This window comes from Vipera ursinii (genome assembly GCF_947247035.1).
Source record: "Vipera ursinii genome assembly, chromosome: 1".
NCBI lineage: Eukaryota > Metazoa > Chordata > Lepidosauria > Squamata > Viperidae > Vipera > Vipera ursinii.
This window is the reverse complement of record NC_139512.1, coordinates 8,404,349-8,423,913: the sequence shown is the minus strand read 5'-3', so window position 1 is coordinate 8,423,913 and position 19,565 is coordinate 8,404,349. Positions and strand designations below refer to the sequence as shown.

Here is a 19,565-nt window from a genome sequence, read left to right as displayed (position 1 = left end):
GGAAGAGAAGCGAAACGTCTTCAAAGGAAAAACAAGAAAGTCCAGTTGTCTGGTGAAAAAGCGCCTTCGGGACAAGAGCATTAGAGCAGGAGTCTTCAAACTTGGCCCTTTTATGACTTGTGGACTTCAACTCCCAGAATTCCTCAGCCAGGCATGCCTGGCTGAGGAATTCTGGGAGTTGAAGTCCACAAGTCATAAAAGGGCCAAGTTTTGAAGACCCCCCTGCGATTAGAGGCACGCGGAGAATGTTCTCTTCGCAACCGCCAGGGGGCGCGGCGGAGTAAGCTCTCTGCTCTTGCAGGAACGCGAAGCAAGTCGGCTCCGGTTGCAACCCGGAGCGGCAGGGAGGGTGCACCGCCTGTCCTTGTCCGCAGCTAGCAAAGGTGGCTCGAAGGGCTGCGGGGGAGGGGAGGGAGACGCGGCGATGGCTGCGCTGCCCGGTGAGTGGGAGCTGGGGGGGGGAGGCTGCTTTTTGGTGGTGGGGGGGGAGGAGGCTTCCAGGACAACAGGAACTAGCCGCCGCCGGGAGAGGGGATGTTCAGCGTGGATAGTGGAGAACATTTGTGGTGGTGGGGGGGCGTTCCATCCACCCACTTTGGCGGGCACTTAAAGGTCCTCTAGTCCAACCCTGTTCAGAGCAGGGATCCTCTAAAGCAGGGGTCTTCAAACTTGGCCCTTTTATGACTCGTGGACTTCAACTCCCAGAATTCCTCAGCCAGCAAAGCTGGCTGAGGAATTCTGGGAGTTGAAGTCCACGAGTCATAAAAGGGCCAAGTTTGAAGACCCCTGCTCTAAAGTCTAAACCAGGGGTAGGCAACCTCGGCTCTTTTATGACTCATGGACTTCAACTCCCAGAATTCCTGAGTCAGCACAGCTGACTCAGGAATTCTGGGAGTTGAAGTCCATGAGTCATAAAAGAGCCGAGGTTGCCTACCCCTGGTCTAAACCCATGCTTTTTAATTTGGCCACTTGCAAAGCATGCGGGCTTCAACTCCCAGACTTCTGGGAGTTGAAGTCCGCAGGTCTTCAAGTGGCGAACATTGAGAGACATCCCTTCTTAGCCCCCCCGCCCCTGAAAACCACTCCCCAAAATTTTAGGAGCTCCCCACGTCTCAACTTCCCTTCTTGAATCATCCTCAATTCTCCTCTTTGGCTGGAGAATAAAGCCCAGCAGGTTAATGGGGTTTAGTTTAATCAATTAGAATAGAGCTGGGAGGGACTTTGGAGATCTTCTAGTCCAACCCCCTGCTCAAGCAGGCGACCCTATACCCTTTCAGAAAGGTGGCCGTTCATGCATTTCTTGAAAACCTCCAGTGACGAAGCACCCACAACTTCTGGAGGCAAGCTGTTCCACTGGTTAATTGTCCTGATTGTTAGGAAGCTGCTCCTTAGTTCCAGGTTGCTTCTCTCCTTGATTAGTTTCCATCCATTGTTTCTTGCCTTGCCTTCTGGTGCTTTGGCAAATAGGTTGACTCCGTCTTCTTTGTGGCAGCCCCTCAAATACTGGAATTCTGTTATCATGTCCCCACTAGTTCTTCTTTTCTCTAGACTAGGTAAAGGTAAAGGTTCCCCCGCACATGCGTGCTAGTCGTTTCCGACTCTAGGGGCTGGTGCTCAACTCCGTTTCAAAGCCGAAGAGCCAGCGCTTGTCCGAGGACGTCTCCGTGGTCATGTGGCCGGCATGACTAGACGCCAAAGGTGCACGGAACGCTGTTACCTTCTCACCGTAGTGGTCCCTATTTTTCTACTTGCATTTTTACGTGCTTTCGAACTGCTAGGTTGGCAGAAGCTGGGATGAGTAACAGGCGCTCACTCTGTTACGCGGCACTCGGGATTCGACCCGCCAAACTGCCAACCTTCTGATCAACAAGCTCAGCGTCCTAACCCACTGAGCCACCACGTCCCTTTTCTCTAGACTAGACATACCTAATTCCTGCAATCGTTCGTTCTTCATATGTTTTTATCTCCAGCCCTTAATAATCTTAGTTGCTCTTCTTTGCTCTTTTTACAAAGTCTCAACATCTTTTTTGTTGTTGTTGTTGTTGTTAGCTGCGAAGTCATGTCCGACCCATCGCGACCCTATGGACAACGTTCCTCCAGGCCTTCCTGTCCTCTACCATCTTCTGGAGTCCATTTAAGCTCACGCCTCCTGCTTCAGTGACTCCATCCAGCCACCTCATTCTCTGTCGTCCCCTTCTTCTCTTGCCCTCAACCTTTCCCAGCATTAGGCTCTTCTCCAGTGAGTCCTTCCTCCTCATTAGGTGGCCAAAGTATTTGAGTTTTAGCTTCAGGATCTGGCCTTCTAAAGAGCAGTCAGGGTTGATCTCCTCTAGGACTGACCGGTTTGATCGCCTTGCAGTCCAAGGGACTCGCAGGAGTCTTCTCCAGCACCATAGTTCAAAGGCCTCAATTCTTTTGCGCTCAGTCTTTCTTATGGTCCAACTTTCACTGCCGTACATTGCAACTGGGAAGACCATAGCCTTGACTATACGCGCTTTTGTTGACAGGGTGATGTCTCTGCTTTTTAGTGTGCTGTCTAGATTTGCCATGGCTTTCCTCCCGAGGAGCAAGCGTCTTTTAATTTCTTGACTACAGTCCCCATCTGCAGTGATCTTGGAGCCCAGGAAAATAAAATCTGTCACTACCTCCATTTCTTCCCCATCTATTTGCCAGGAATTGAGAGGGCCGGATGCCATGATCTTGGTTTTCTTAATGTTTAGTTTCAACCCAACTTTTGCACTCTCCTTCTTCACTCGCAACAAGAGACTCTTCAGTTCCTCTTCACTTTCTGCCATTAGAGTGGTATCATCTGCATATCTTAGGTTGTTGATATTTCTTCCAGCAATCTTAATTCCAACTTTTGATTCATCTAACCCTGCCTTTCTCATGATGTGCTCTGCATATAAGTTAAATAGGCAAGGCGACAGTATACAGCCTTGCCGGACTCCTTTCCCAATTTTGAACCAATCAGTGGTTCCGTGTCCAGTTCTCACTGTTGCTTCTTGGCCCGCATATAGGTTTCTCAAGAGACAAATAAGATGGTCTGGTATGCCCATCTCTTTAAGAACTTGCCACAGTTTGTTATGATCCACACAATCAAAGGCTTTAGCATAGTCAATGAAGCAGAAGTAGATGTTTTTCTGGAACTCCCTAGCTTTCTCCATGATCCAGCGTATGTTGGCAATTTGATCTCTAGTTCCTCTGCCTCTTCGAAATCCTGCCTGTACTTCTGGTAGTTCTCGATCCACATACTGCTGGAGTCTAGCTTGTAGGATTTTAAGCATAACTTTACTAGCATGAGAAATGAGTGCAATGGTGCGATAGTTTGAACATTCTTTGGCACTGCCTTTCTTTGGAATTGGAATGTAAACTGATCTTTTCCAATCCTGTGGCCACTGTTGAGTTTTCCAAATTTGCTGGCAAATTGAGTGTAGCACTTTTACTGCGTGTTTTAAGATTTTGAATAACTCAGCTGGTATACTGTCACCTCCACTAGCTTTGTTGTTGCTCAGCTTTTCTAAGGCCCACTTCACTTCACATTCTAGGATGTCTGGCTCGAGGTCAGTGACCACCTCATTGTGATTATCAGGGACGTTAAGCTCATTCTTGTATAGTTCTTCTGTGTAATTTTGCCACCTCTTCTTAATCTCTTCTGCCTCTGTTAGGTCCCTGCCATTTTGGTCCTTTATCATGCCCATTTTTGCATTGAACGTTCCCTTCATCTCTCCAATTTTCTTGAAAAGATCTCTGGTCCTCCCTATTCTATTGTTTTCTTCTATTTCTTTGCACTGTTCATTTAAGAAGGCATTCTTATCTCTTCTAGCTATTCTCTGGAATTCTGCATTCAATTGGGCGTATCTTTCTTTTTCTCCCTTGCCTTTTGCTTCCCTCCTTTCCTCAGCTATTTGCAAAGCTTCCTCAGACAGCCATTTTGCTTTCTTGCATTTCTTTTTCTTTGGGATGGTTTTGGTTGCTACCTCTTGTACAATGTTGCGAACCTCTGTCCATAGTTCTTCAGGCACCCTGTCTATCAGATCTAATTCCTTAAATCTATTTGTCACCTCTACTGTATATTCAACAGGGATATGATTTAATTCATACCTGACTGGCCTAGTGCTTTTCCCTACTTTCTTCAGTTTAAGCCTAAACTTTGCAACAAGAAGCTCATGGTCTGAGCCACAATCAGCTCCTGGTCTTGTTTTTACTGACTGTATAGAGCTTCTCCATCTTTGGCTGCAGAGCATATAGTCAATCTGATTTCTGTGTTGACCATCTGGTGATGTCCATGTGTAGAGCCGTCTCTTGGGTTGTTGGAAAAGAGTGTTTGCTATGACCATCGTATTCTCTTGACAAAATTCTATCAGCCTGTGCCCTGCTTCATTTTGTACTCCAAGGCCAAACTTGCCTGTTATTCCGGTTATCTTTTGGCTTCCTACTTTAGCATTCCAATCCCCCATGATGATAAGGACATCATTTTTTGGTGTTAGTTCTATAAGGTGCTGTAGGGCTTCATAGAACCGGTCAATTTCATCCTCTTCAGCACCGGTGGTTGGGGCATAGACTTGGACTACTGTGATATTGAATGGTTTGCCTTGGATTCGAACTGAGATCATTCTGTCATTTTGAGGATTGTATCCCAGTATTGCTTTTCCTACTCTTTTATTGACTATGAAGGCTACTCCATTTCTTCTGAGGGATTCTTGCCCACAGTAGTATACCTGATGGTCATCTGAATTAAATTCACCCATTCCTGTCCATTTTAGTTCGCTGATACCTAAGATGTCGATGTTCAGTCTTGTCATCTCTTGTTTGACCACGTCTAGCTTGCCTTGATTCATGGATCTTACATTCCAGGTTCCTATGGAGAAAAAATCTTTACAGCATCGGACTTTCCTTTCACCACCAGACATATCCACAGCTGAGCGTCCTTTCGGCTTTGGCCCAGTCGCTTCATTCCTTCTGGCGCTACTAGTACTAGCCCTCTGCTCTTCCCCAGTAGCATATTGGACGCCTTCCGACCTGAGGGGCTCATCTTCCAGCGTCATATCGTTTTGCCTTTTGGTACTGTCCATAGGGTTTTCATGGCAAAGATACTGGAGTGGGTTGCCATTTCCTTCCTTTTTTGTAATGTAACCAAAACTGGATGCAGTATTCCAGGTGTGGTCTTACTAAGGCTTTATAAAGTGGTACTAATATGCCATGCGATTTTAATTCTATGCCTGTGTTTATACAAGCAAGGATTGTATTAGCTCTTTTGCCTCACACTGCTGGCTGATGTTTAAGTGATCATCCACTAGGACTACAAGGTCCCTCTCACAGTTACTGTGTTTGAGCCATGTTTCACCTAATCTGTACTTGTACCTTTGGTTTTTCCTGCCTAGGTGTAAAAACTTGCTTTTCTCCACATTAAATTTCATGTTGTTGGATAGGGCCCATTGTTCAAGTCTGTCCAGATCTTTTTGGATCCTGAGCTTGTCTTCTGGGGTGTTGTCTATTCCTGCCAGCTTAGTGTCATCTGCAAATTTGATGAGTTCCCCTTCTATTCTCTCATATAAGTCATTTATGAAGATATTGAAGAGTACTGGGCCTAGGATGGAACCTTATGGTATCCCACTGCTTCCTTCCTTCCATGTAGATGTAGTATCATTAAGGACTGCTTGTTGAGTACAGTTTGTCAGCCAGTTACAAATGGTGGTGATGCTGTCTATCCCACATTTTTCTAGTTTACCAAGACGTAGGTTGTGATTTACTTTGTCAAAAGCCTTGCTGAAGTCTAAGTATGCTATGTCCACAGCATTTCATTGATCTACTAATTTAGACACTCTGTCAACAAATGAAATAAGATTGGTTTGGCATGATCTGTTTTTAACAAGCCTGTGCCAACTACTAGTTATAACTTTATTTGTTTCTAGATGTTCACAGATCTGTGTTTTGATTATTTTTCCCCAGTATCTTCCCAGGTATTGATGTTAGGCTGATTGGTGTGTAGTTTCCTGGGTCTGGTTTTTTCCCCTCCTTTTTTGAAGATGAGAATCACTCAGTTCTTTTCCAATTCTCTGGTAGCTCCCCAGCACTCCCAAATTTTTAAAAGATATGATACAATGGTTGTGAGATAACATCTGCCAGCTCCTTCAGAACTCTGGGATGTAATCCATCAGGTCTGATGATTTATATTCAGATGATTTATATTTATATTATATTTATGATCAGACACCAGTTCTCTTGCCATTTTCTTGCTTATTTTAATTTTTATTTCTGTCTTTTACTGTGAACGTTTTTGGTAGGTCGGGCTATAGTTTTTTTTTTGCGTGAAGACGGATGCAAAGAATGAGTTAAGCAGCGCTGCTTTCTCCCTACTGCCTGTTACTTCCTTGCCATCTTCTCTCTCTAGTGGGCAGACTGTTTCCTTGACTTTTATTTTGTGATTTATATGTTGAAAGAAACTTTTTTAAAAATTATCTTTGCCTTTTGTACCAAGTCTTTGTTTAATCCGAGTCTTTGCTTTCCTGACTTTGTCTTTTGCCGATTTGGGTTATCTGCTGATAATTCTGCCTTAGTTATGTGTCTTTGCATTTTTTGTACTTATTTTTTTTTTGGGTCTTTCAGTTTATTAGCGAGATCTTTGTGCAGCCATGCTGGTTTCTTCTTGGATTCCTTGTCCCTCTCTCCCCACCCCACCCCCTGCTCCAGTGTTATTGTGTTGGACTGGGCTTTTTTGATCAGTCCAACACAGGGGTAGGCAACCTCGGCTCTTTTATGACTCATGGACTTCAACTCCCAGAATTCCTGAGTCAGCATAGCTGACTCAGGAATTCTGGGAGTTGAAGTCCATGAGTCATAAAAGAGCCGAGGTTGCCTACCCCTGGTCCAACACAATACCACTGATAAAGAAAAGCAAGTTTCCAGCTTATTTCCTGTTTTATTCATGTTGGCTTCAATTGATATCCCCTCTTCTATTCAGGAGCTCAAGGCAGTGCACCTCATACTCCCGGTTCCCACTTTTTGCCCACAATGACAACTAAAAGCTGCTGTTGTTGTTGTTTAGTTGCTAAGTCATGTCCGACTCTTTGTGACCCCATGGGCCACAGCACACCAGGCCGCCTGTCCTCTACTGCAGGGGCCTCCAACCTTGGCAGCTTGAAGACCTGTGGACTTCAACTCCCAGAATTGCCTGGCTGAGGAACTCTGGGAGTTGAAGTCCACAAGTCATAAAAGGGCCAAGTTTGAAGATCCCCTGCATTGGAGAGGGGAAAAAAGGCTTCAAAAACATTTGTCTCCACAAATCTTCAGTGGTTGGAAAGAACCTGTCAGAAGGGGGTGGGGGGGACTATCTACCAGTCTGAGCTCCGAATTAGGAAAGTGGAGATGGCTGCTTCCTTGGACAGGGGAAACAAGGCCAGATACACAAGCACAGAACCAGTTTGGCAACAAACTACAACTCTTATACCAACCTCCTTTTTGCGATTGGCAGGACCTTGTTGGTAAACTAATTCCTCCTTGAACATAAGAAAATTAGTGTGTCCAGTATCCTTGGTTTGTTGCCTCTCTCCCTTCTACTAGAACAGGGGTCCCCAAGCCCCCAGTCCGTGGACCGGTACCAGGCCACGGCATGCCAGCAACTGGGCCACACAAACAAGCAAAGCCCCATCCACAGGATGCAGGCAGCACACAAAACCACGTGCCCTCCGGTCTGTGAAAAAACCTCTCTCCTCGTAACCGGCTCCTGGTGCCCAAAAGCTTGGGGATCTCTGGACTAGAAGACCCTTGAGGTTTCCACCAACAAAAAAAAATCCTCAAACAATATTAAAATCCCTATTAATACACTGAAGTTTTAAAAGAGGAAGGTGGGGGGGGAAAGAGCACACCCCGTAGCTAGGGAAAATTGCAAGAAAAGCTCCTCATCTAGCAAAGAGAAAGTGGGGGTAAATTTAAGAAGTGTCTCCTGTTGATGGTTGGGCCAGCATCTTACAAGAAAGAGAATTCCTCTTTTGAAAGTAGAGCTCTTTTTCAGCAAAAATGTTGTGCTCTTAAAGACTTGGCCAATGTCTTATTTTTTTAAAAAAAAATCAGAGATGGGTTTTCCACTCTGAATTGCTCTCTCTTCCAGGGCTTTTCAATCAGTGGTACGGGTACCACCTGTGGTACATTGGCACCTGGAAGGCGGTACGTGACCATCCTAGAAAAGTGGTAGCGGGGGAGGGGAATGAGCTGAACCGGTGGCAGCACTGCACAAGCCTGAGCGAGAGACGGCTGGAGCTGCAGGGCTGTCAGGGCTCAGCGGAAGCGCCAGGATCAGCGCTTCTTCGGGGCTGTCAGGGCTCAGCAGAAGTGCCAGGATCAGCGCCAGGCTCCAGCTGGAGCTCAGCGCTGATCCTGGCGCTTCTGAGCCCAGAAGAAGCACCGATCAGCTGGAATGTTGCAGCATCTCCAGGGTCTTGTGATTTACATTCAGATGCTTGGCAACCGATTCACATTTATGACGGTCACAGTGTCCCAGGGTCATGTGAAGTGACCAAAACCTGCTGCAACCACCCAGCAGAAGGGGGGGAAATAAAAACCAAACACCCCCCCCACCCCCGCTGCCAATCCTCAACAGAAATGCTCACAAGAATGAAAACCTCGGACAGGAGGAAGAGCGCCACTGGGTGGGCAGGTGTCTTGCTCGGCTGTGGCTTGAGGGGCACTTTTTTCAGTGCCATTGTAACTTTGAACAGTCACTAAGCGAACTGTTGTAAGTCGAGGACTACCTGTACTTCACTTTTTTCCTTTTTTTTTTTTTGGTCATCAAGTTTTTGACACCTTGCTAGGCGACTGGTGGTACTCGGATGTTGCCATATCCTAAAAGTGGTACAATGGGGGGAAAGATTGAAAAGCCCTGTTCTATTCTATAAAACTAGTCCAGGGGTAGGCAACCTCGGCTCTTTTATGCTGACTCAGGAATTCTGGGAGTTGAAGTCCATGAGTCATAAAAGAGCCGAGGTTGCCTACCCCTGAACTAGTCATAAGAAACCTGCAGGAGGGATCCTTCTTATGCAGGCAGTCCTTGACTCATGACAATAATTGGGACCAGAATTTCTGTTGCTAAGCAGTTGTTAAATGAACTGCGCCCAATTGTACGACCTTTTATGCTGTTATGCTCACTAAGTGAACTGTGTGGTTGCTAAGTGGATTCAGCTTCCCTCACTGATTTTGCTTGTCAGAAGCAGTCTGCAGAGGTTGCCAGTGGCGATCATGTGATCACACCGCAAACATCTTGCTGGATTCTTGCAACACACTACATTAAAACCTGGTTAGCTAGTTTGAAAGCCAGACTATCGTGCAAATGTGACTGCTGTTTGGATGCTGAATGCTTTGAGAAGTTATCAAAATTGCTGCATTAAGGATGGGTTCCTAAGTTTTCAAAAACAAGTCTATCCCTCCAGGAATGGTTCCTCAATTTATAGAACTGTAGAATTAACAGAATTGGAAAGGGGACCTTGGAGGTCTTCTAGTCCAACCCCCTGCTCAGGCAGGAAACCCTGTATCATTTTAGACAAATGGCTGTCCAATCTCTTCTTTAAAACCTCCCTGCTCTGGCCTGCAAAATCCTGGTGACCTCTGGGTGGCAGCAACAAGTCACAATTTGTATGCACCTTTCCAGTGCAGGAGTCTTCAAGCTTGGCCCTTTTATGACTTAGCTGAGGAATTCTGGGATTTGAAGTCCACAAGTCATAAAAGGGCCAAGTTTGAAGACCCCTGTTCTAGTGCAATGTTTCTCAACCTCGGCAGCTTTAAGTGGTGTGGACTCCAACTTCCAGAATTCCCCAACCAATCCTGCTTTTGATTTGCTAATTGCTTCATGGTGATTGAATTGCATCCTTGAGTCAAGGCAAAGGTTGGAAATGGCTCCATGGCCGCCTCTGGAGTTCTCCCAAAGCCTTTCTTGTCACTCAAATTGAGGAGGAGGGAGTAAAAATGCCATTGGCTGAGTCAGCAGTGGGAGGAGCTCATATCATTGGCCCTTTGGGCATCCTTTCTCTGGATAAAGCCTTGTTGCTAACCATGTGTTAATTCCTGACGCTTCTTTCTCCCGTAATATTTTGGCCCATATTTTCACGTCAGCCTTTTATTTCTTTTTCAGTTTCTTGCATGGTCCCACGTGGCTTGCTCCTTTTGAGGTAAGTCTGCCTAAAGTCAGCTCTGCAAAGAACTTTTTCCCAAAGCTGAATTGACAGAAGCAGGATACTGGAGTCCCATAGGAATGTTTTAAGTGTGTTTTCCAATTGCCTTAAATTACTGGTGGATCCAGTAATTACTGGTGGATCCATGGTCATCCCTACAGCTGTCTACATACTGTATGTTTTCAACATAGGCTCCCTATCCTGTAGGGCTGTTGTGCAATCCCTCTTTTAAGACTCTCTCTAACTCAGGGGTCTTCAAACTCGGCCCTTTTGTGACTTATGGACTTCAACTCCCAGAATTCCTCAGCCAGGCACGCTGGCTGAGGAATTCTGGGAGTTGAAGTCCATAAGTCACGAAAGGGCCGAGTTTGAAGACCCCTAATCTAACTGTTGGCTGTTCTTTCAACAGGCCCATTGTGGGTTCCACCAGTTCTGCCCGCTTGCTGCATCAGACATCTTCAACCGAGAGCGCAGACAGGTATTCTCTGCTCCTGGAATTACCTGATAATTAACTCTTTCATTGATTTATTTACTCCAATTCTTAGGCTGATCCATTCAGAAGACTTTGCTTATAGAAAGGGTCAATTCTTCTATGCAGGGGATGTTTGGGGGGGAGGGCATTATCAACAGGCTGGAGAATGGTGTCATTCGCTCAGCAGGGATATTTAGACAACCTTACAGTACACAGAAGTTTATGCACAAGCTTATTTAATTTTTACTTAATCTCTGTTGAGGTGGAAAAAAAGTCATTCAGACTGGGGTATAATTGGGGTTGAATTTCGAGCAACTTAAATATGCTACAGGTGGTCCTTGTTCAGTGACCACAATTGGGACTGGCAACACTCTCATTAAGTGAAACGGTTGCTAAGCGAAACCAGAACTTACTCCAGCTTTCCTTGACTGTATGGCCTCTGCGAAGGTCATAAATGGCGAGGACTGGCTGTAAAGTTTCCTTCCCATTGTCATCACGGTTGTGAAGGGTTGCTAAATGAGGCAGTGGCTAAATAAGGTCTACCTGTACTAGCATTTAAATCAATACAGCATGTTTTTAGAAGGGGAATAAATATAGCAGGTATCAAATACGGACCTTTTTATAAGCGTAATGTTCTCCTTATGTTTTACTCGTAGACATAAGAGTATTGTATAACAAAATTGTAACTAGTGTAAGAACCAAGGTTTTTGAAATAAGATGATAAGAATTGGCAGGCTGGGGAACTGGAGGGAGAGCCTGCATTTCAAACTAACTGGAGAATGTGATTTATGACTGTAAATTAGAGGAGGGAATTGTGCTTTGATACTATGTGCTCAGGGGAGGGGAATTCAGATTTTGGCTTCAACCATGTACGTGCCGATGCCATGCTACTCGAATAAAGATTCTTTAAGGTAAACAATGCTTCAAAGTTCTTGGAAGAGTTTCATCTGTCGGAACCATGACACCTAAACAATTCTACTTGCTAATTCCCCGTCTGCATTGTTAGGCATATGGTGTTAGCCTACAATGTTGGGTTGAAAATATATTAACCATAATGCTATGTCTTTAAGAAGTTAATTGGCCAATGGGTGTGTAAGTGTTCTCATGGCCATAAGAGGAAGCTAGGAACGTAGCTTCTCTCTCTCTCTCTGAATTCACTGATCTCTATTGTTACTGTTTTTGCTCTGCTGTTGGTTTACTACTGTTGTAAGCCTGAACTGTGTATTGACCTCTGGACTGGTAAAAAGACTTTGTAGTTTGGATTACTCTTTGGACTGTTGCTTATGACCTGGACTGTTTATTTTTGACTCTGCATTTTTGTTCTTACACCACCTCAAAGTAAAATACTTTTTGTTTTTATAACTCAGTGTACTCTTACTGTGTGACTCTTGCTGCTCTCAGTACCCTTCCTTGTCTGTGCAACTCTTTGGTAGCACAAGGAGACCTCTACTCAACTAAATTCCTTAACACTGGTTATGGGCCCAGGCCTGTACTGAGAGTTAGTACACACAGCTGAGTTTGTGTTAGCTAATTGGTGTAAAATGGCACAAGAACTGTTGTCAGGCATCTCCTGGATAACCCGGTTGGATGGGACAAACTATGTTTCCTGGTCCACAAAATGCTGCTTGCTTTTGCGCAAGGAAGGACTATGGACTGTTGTAAATAACCCACCAGATACTACTGCTTGGGATCCAGATGACGAAGAGGATGCAAAAAAAGTTAGACGACTTTAAACGAAGCAACGAGAAAGCTTTTTGCATTATTGGACTAACACTGAATGACCAGCAGCTTGTCCATATTCGTGGTGAGGAGTCTGCTGCTAGGTGTTGGGGCGTTTTGCGAAGGCTTTATGTTCGAGACAGTGTGGGTGCACATATACACCTTACACGTAAGCTGTTTAGGGCTCGTCTGCAGGAGAATGGAGATATGCTGACCCATTTAAACTACATGAAGGCAACTTTTCAAGAGCTTCATGAAAAGGAGCTGATTTTTTCAGAGTTGCATCAGGTCTACATCATTAGGTCATCTTTGGATGAGAGTTATGATGGGTATGTTTCTTCTTTGGAAGTCCTGACCAGAGAGGAACTGACATTGACTAACATTACTGGGAGACTGCTGGAAGAGTCCAGAAGGAGGCGTGACAGAGACCAGCTGAGAGAGACACAGCCACAAGAGGAGCAGCCATTTACCACTGCTTACAACGTCAAGAAATGTTATTCTTGTGGGGCTAAAGGACATGTAGCCAAATTCTGTAGGAAGGGTAGAAAACAGAATGTGAATAGCAGTGGGAAGGCTAAGAAGAGCATTGGTTTGGCTATTTCTGGTGAATCAACATCCAGAAATAATGAATTGTGGGTTGTTGATAGTGGGGCTTCACAATGCATTACTAAAGTGAAAGAGAGGTTTATTAATATGAAAAACAGCACCCAGTATGTTTCACTAGCCAACGGTTGGAGGATGAAGGCCTCTGGTGAAGGTAATTCCTATTGTCCATGCATTGATGAACAGTTACCTATGTTATATATACCTAAACTAAGATTCAACCTGTTATCTGTAAGGGAATTGGTTAAGGTTGGGTTTGTGGTAACATTCAGAGGGGAGCAATGCACTATTGAAAGGAACAGAACCTGTGTAACCGCTAATTTGAAAAATGGTTTATTTGTTCTCACAAGTAACCAGGTTAGTACAGTTAAAGCTAACTCAATATGTGAGAACAAGAAGCCACATGACGAGTGTATACATTTATTGCATAGGCGGTTAGGGCATGTAAACTTTAACTCACTACGTAAAACAGTTGAGTTAGTAGAAGGAATTAAACTGAAGCCATGTAGTAAGTATTTGAATTGCAATGCCTGTAATCAGGAAAAGAGTAAGGCAACTCCTGCAAACAGGTTAAACAGCTTCAAAACAACTGTACCTTTGGAAGTTGTGTTTGCTGATTTAATTGGACCCATGAAACCAAGTTTAGGAGGATCATGTTATATTTTAAGTATCCTTGACCACTACTCTAGATATGGTTTTTGTTATCTGCTTAAGTCAAAGGCAGACACTTTCCAACAATTTGCAAACTGGCTGAAGTTCGTGGAGAGAAAAACAAAGAGAAAGGTTCAGTGTATAATTACTGATAATGGCACTGAATTTACAAACAAGCGTTTTGTTGATATGTTAGAATCTGCTGGCATTGAGCATAAACGTTCAGCCCCTTATAGGCCTCAACATAATGCATATGTTGAGAGACGTGGGCAAATGTTACAAGCCATGATGAGAACCATGTTACAAGATTCTGGCTTAACAGATAGACTGTGGGGGGAGGCAGCAAAATGTGCAAACCATGTTCTGAATATAGTTGTTAATACTTCTACTGGTAAAATACCATATACTATATGGCATGGTAGAAGACCACACCTTAATTACCTGCACACGTTTGGCACCCCAGCTTGGGTCCACATTCCTGCACAACTCAGGAGTAAAGGCCAACATAGGGCTAGGCAATTATATTTTGTAGGTTACGAAGGTAACCACAGATCCTATCGTTTCTGGGAACGAGGCACAACTAATGTATATAACAGTGCGAGTGCAAAATTCCTTGAGCACGTTGGTTGGGATAGGTTAGAGCAAGAAACTGTTAATACTGATCCTCTAGTGTTTGAGGACTCCTCTGATAACGTAACTAGTAATGATAATACATCTCCTGTAAATATAAAAGATGAAAAGGAGATAGGGGAGATAGAAGAGGAATCAGAGGAAGGAAAGGAGTCAGAAACTCAAAGCCCTGTAATTCCTTGGCGTTCAACGCGCATCAGACATCCACCTGATCGCTATGAAGCTAGTTTAATATGTCAAGTTAGTTCAGTGCCATCTAACTCTGATGAGATCAGGATGTATCCTGAAAAGGAACAGGCATCATGTAAAGCTGCAATGAACAGGGAGTTGAAGTCTTTGCAGGATCTTAAGGTTTATGAGAAAGCAAAACTGCCACCTGGTGAGCAAGCTATAGGTTGCAAATGGATATATAAAATAAAGAAGGGTGTAGATGGAACTATAACCCATAAGGAACGTTTGGTTGCACAAGGTTTTGCCCAAACTACTGAGGATTATGACGAGGTGTTTGCACCCAGTCTGAGGGCAACTACTTTAAGAGCAGCTTTGGTGTGGGCAGCTAAAAAGCAATATATGATTAACCATGTAGATGTTGAAACTGCAAATTTACATGCTCCATTGCAACATACTATTTATTTAAGAATACCACCAGGATTGACCAGTGATAGAGACCATGATTGTTGGGAGTTAAAGAAAAGCCTCTATGGATTGAAACAATCAGGCTATGAGTGGAACAAATGTATAGTTAATGAGTTAAGTGCAATAGGTTTTGTAGCCAGTAATGCTGATCCTTGTTTGTTTAGAAGAGAACACAACTGAGCATTATCTTTTCTCTTATTATTCACAGATGATATTGCAATAATAACAAAAACTGAGTTAGAAGCACAAACTATCATTTCAAGATTGCAAAATAAATTCACAATTAGAAATCTTGGGAAAATAAGCCACTATTTGGGGTTAGATATTGTGAAAGAATGTGCATAAGATTGTAAGAGTTATATATTATTCTACCCAAAGGGGAGAATGTTAGGCATATGGTGTTAGCCTACAATGTTGGGTTGAAAATATATTAACCATAATGCTATGTCTTTAAGCAGTTAATTGGCCCATGGGTGTGTAAGTGTTCTCATGGCCATAAGAGGAAGCTAGGAACGTAGCTTCTCTCTCTCTCTCTGAATTCACTGATCTCTATTGTTACTGTTTTTGCTCTGCTGTTGGTTTACTACTGTTGTAAGCCTGAACTGTGTATTGACCTCTAGACTGGTAAGAAGACTTTGTAGTTTGGATTACTCTTTGGACTGTTGCTTATGACCTGGACTGTTTATTTTTGACTGTGCATTTTTGTTCTTACACCACCTCAAAGTAAAATACTTTTTGTTTTTATAACTCAGTGTACTCTTACTGTGTGACTCTTGCTGCTCTCAGTACCCTTCCTTGTCTGTGCAACTCTTTGGTAGCACAAGGAGACCTCTACTCAACTAAATTCCTTAACATGCATATTTATTCATCCAGCCTTACACCTTCTCACCTCACCTCAAAGTGGGTGAGAAGCAAGACAGAGAAGACAAATTTGCGTGCACGTTTACACATGATTGAAGGGGTGGGCGGTCTCCTCGTTTCTTCCATAGAGCAGATGTTTCCCAATCTTGGAAGCTCTTAAGGTGTGTGGACTTCAACTCCCAGAATTCAACAGTCAACCAGCATCTTCAGTGCTAGTATGGAGTGAGAGAGAGAGAGAGAGGAAAAAAAAAACCCCTCCCTTCTAGCACTGATGATGTTACCTAGTTCGGTAATGAAATGTCTGCAGGAAAACAACCCAGCTCAGAGAGCACCCAAGGACCCCACAGCTCATCCCTGAGCTACAGAATATTCTCTTCTGCCGCTAAGCGTGAAACCTGATCGTCCCGTTGTTGATGCTTCCATTCAGACAACGTCAGAGGCAGGATGTTGAACTTTGGGGGGGGTGTCCCTGGGCACGGAACTCAGAAGTTGCTTTTATCAATTCCAGGACTGGAAGTTGACCTCAGGGAAGGTGTTGTGCTTTGTTTCAGAACCATACATTTCTTTTCTTCTTGTAGTTCTGTCCAGGTTCAGGAGAAGAGCAGTGCCGTTGTTCAGAGGAAGCCGCCGCTTCCCAGCAGTCGAGGAGAATATGTGGTCACCAAGCTAGATGATTTGGTCAACTGGATCCGTCGAGTAAGTAGGAGCGCCTCCCAGCTGAATTTTATCCTGTTTGAAGTAGGTTCCCACCAGTGGTGGGATTCAAATATCTGAACAACCAGTTCTCTGCGTGGATGCAGGCCTGGGTTTCCGAGGCCTAGAACGGACTTCCAGAGGTGACATCCACACACTTCCTGTGGGCTGTTCAAGGCCTGGGAGGCCTCCTCCAGGCCTCTGAGGCCTAGAACGGACTTCCGGAAGTGACATCCACGCACTTCCTGTGGGCTGTTCAAGGCCTGGGAGGCCACCTCCAGGCCTCCGAGGCCTAGACCGGATTTCCGGAAGTGACATCAAGCACTTCCGGTGGGCTGTTCTAGGCCTGGGAGACCTCCTCCAGGCTTTCGAGGCCTAGAACAGACTTCCGGAAGCAGTGTGCGTTCAGCCGGTTCTCCGAACGCAACAAAATTTAGCTACCGGTTCTACCGAATCGGTGCGAACCGGCTGAATCCCCCCCCCGGTTCCCACTAAAAGCATCTCTTTGTTTGAAATTCATTAGATACCAGTTATGCCTCTATTCTAAATGACAGCCTTGCATCCTGCTTTTCAATGAATTAGAGAAGGGGTCCTCAACCCCTGGGCCGTAGACCAGCACTGGTCCGTGGCATGCCAGCAACCGGTCTGCACAAACAGGCAAAGCCCCATCCGTGGGATGCAGGCAGCATATGAAACCACACACCCCCTCTGGTCCACGGTAAACCTCTTTCCATGGAACTGGTCCCTGGTGCCCGAAAGGTTGGTGTGTGTGTGTGTGTGTGTGTGTGTGTGTGTGTGTGTGTGTGTGTGCTGAACTAGAGGAGGCATGACTATAAATCAACATTGGTCCCTTCCTCTCACTACAGTTAGTCCTCGACTTACAACAGTGACCATTTGAAGTTACAGTGGCACTGAAAAAAAGGGACTTATGACCCTTTTTCACATGTAATGACCGTTGCAGCATCTCCGTGATCGTCTGATCAAAATTCAGATACTTAGCAGCTGGTTCATATTTATGACGGTTGCCATGTCCTGGGCTGGTGGGCTCCCCTTTTACAACCTTCTGACAGGCAGTGGGGATGCCAGATTCGCTCAACAGCCATGTCACTGCAGTGATTCCCTTAACAACTGTGGCAAGAAAGGTCATAAAATGGGCCAAAGCTCACTTAACAACAGAAATTTTAGGCTCAATTGTCGTACGTCGAGGACTACCTGTAACTTATTACCAGTATCTTCTGCAGTCATGTGATCAAAATTTGGGCGCTTGGCAACCAGGATGTCATAACCGCGGCGCCCTGGCCTCGTGTGATCTCCCTTTGTGACCTTCCCAGACCAACGGAGTCAATGTTCGAAGCCGCATTCACTTACTGACTGCACGATTCATTTAACAACTGCAGTGATTTGCTTAACAACCACGGCAAAAAAAGTCATAAAAGTGGGCACAGCTCACTGAATAACCATCATAGTTAGCAACAGACATTCCAGTCTGATTATGGTTATAAACCGAGGACCTGTCTATATTTCCCCACCCTTGTGGCTCTTCATTCCTAGTCCGGAGCTTCTCAAACCTGGCAAGCGTGGTTGGCTGGGGAATTCTGGGAGCTGAAGTCCACCTATCTTCAAGTTGCCAAGATTGAGAAATACTGTCCACGCCAAAGAGGAATTCTGCTCTTCTCTGCAAACTTTGGATTATCGGTCGATGTGCTATCGCTGGCCATCCTCTTTCTGCTGCAGTTAGAATGTCTGTCGATGTTCCTCAGCATCCAGCACTCTGCCAGTGCATAAAGATGCTTCAGCAATGCCGCATTTTAATTTGGCTTACATCACAAGTGCCTAGTCCTCATGGGCGTGAAGAAGATACTGATTTATTTAGAACAAATCTTGGGCTGTCCTAAGCGGTAACTTAGGCAAGAGTGGAAGAGCGATTGCTGCGCCACACGGTCATGTTGTAGACTTAGAGGCAGCAAAGATCATCCTTTGTTTATAGCTCAGGATCACTAAGTGCATATTTGGGATTGCAGTAGCGTCTTTGATTGATTTGTAAAAAAGTTTAAAAGTATATCTGTGTTAAAACCTAAATAAATTAAAGCCAGAAATCAAGGACACGTGGGGAGGGTGGGGGCGCAGTGGGGAAGAGGTGGGATCTGTTATTACTCAAATCAACCACCTCCGTTGTGCTGTTCCCCCAGTGGGGTCTCAAGCTAAGATCTTTAGGCCTTTATGAAAGAATAGGTGGGTGGGGGCCAACCTCACAACGGGGGGGGTGTCAAACAAGATGTTCCAGAGGGCAGGACCCACAGCATGCCTCCTCTGCCTGTACGAGTGGTACGGGCCAATCCCAGTGGGGTGAGACGGTCCCTCAAGTAACATGGACCCACGATAGGGTACAACAGTGAGGGCCAAGCAATGCTAGCCTGCAATCGTGGTCAGGGCTGTTTGGCATAAGAGGGATGCAGGGTGACCACTGTGCCGTACATTCACCTCCTTCCCCTTTCCTTCCTTCAGAGCTCCTTGTGGCCAATGACCTTCGGCTTGGCGTGTTGTGCCGTCGAGATGATGCACATGGCCTCTCCCCGCTATGACATGGACCGTTTTGGGGTGGTTTTCCGGGCCAGTCCCCGGCAAGCCGACGTCATGATTGTGGCCGGCACTTTGACCAACAAGATGGCCCCAGCTCTCCGGAAGGTACAACTATGGCCTTTACTCAGCCCTTCAGGGAGGGAACCGCGTGGCCTTTTGTCCGCTCACACCAGAGGTAAAGGTTTGTAGAACTAGTAGGGAGCAGCAGTGCAAGGGGCTGGATCAGGTTTCATCTCTCTGAACCGATCCTCCATTGCATTTTTGTTCTTCCCAACCTCCTGGAATATCCGAAAGGAATTAGGCAGAGTGGCAGAAAAGCAAGCAGACAGACGGACAGGGCCCTGAGCCCTTTGGCTGCCCCGTTGCTGAACGCAGTGCGATCAAACTTGCTATAGAGCAGACATGTCAAACACAAGGCCCGAGGGCCGGATCCGGCCTGCGAAGTGGTTTCATGCGGCCCGTGAAGCCATGCTGGAAACAGTGAGGGAATGGCCCCCACTGCCTTGGCCCTGGCCCAGAGACCCTCCTTCTGCCAGAGACCCTCAGATCTGTCCCACTTC

General features: G+C 45.3%; 1 protein-coding gene across 1 annotated transcript in view; it reads left to right on the top strand.

Annotated features, from left to right (window-relative positions):
• Positions 1-317: 317 nt before the first annotated feature.
• Positions 318-19,565, top strand: part of NDUFS7 (NADH:ubiquinone oxidoreductase core subunit S7) — a 25,796-nt gene continuing 6,548 nt past the window's right edge. The window contains exons 1-5 of the mRNA XM_083364887.1: positions 318-440; positions 10,121-10,157; positions 10,570-10,638; positions 16,311-16,428; positions 18,931-19,110. Coding sequence (XP_083221013.1) covers positions 425-440; positions 10,121-10,157; positions 10,570-10,638; positions 16,311-16,428; positions 18,931-19,110 — 420 coding nt within the window. The 5' untranslated portion in view covers positions 318-424. The remainder of the gene's footprint in view (positions 441-10,120; positions 10,158-10,569; positions 10,639-16,310; positions 16,429-18,930; positions 19,111-19,565) is intronic.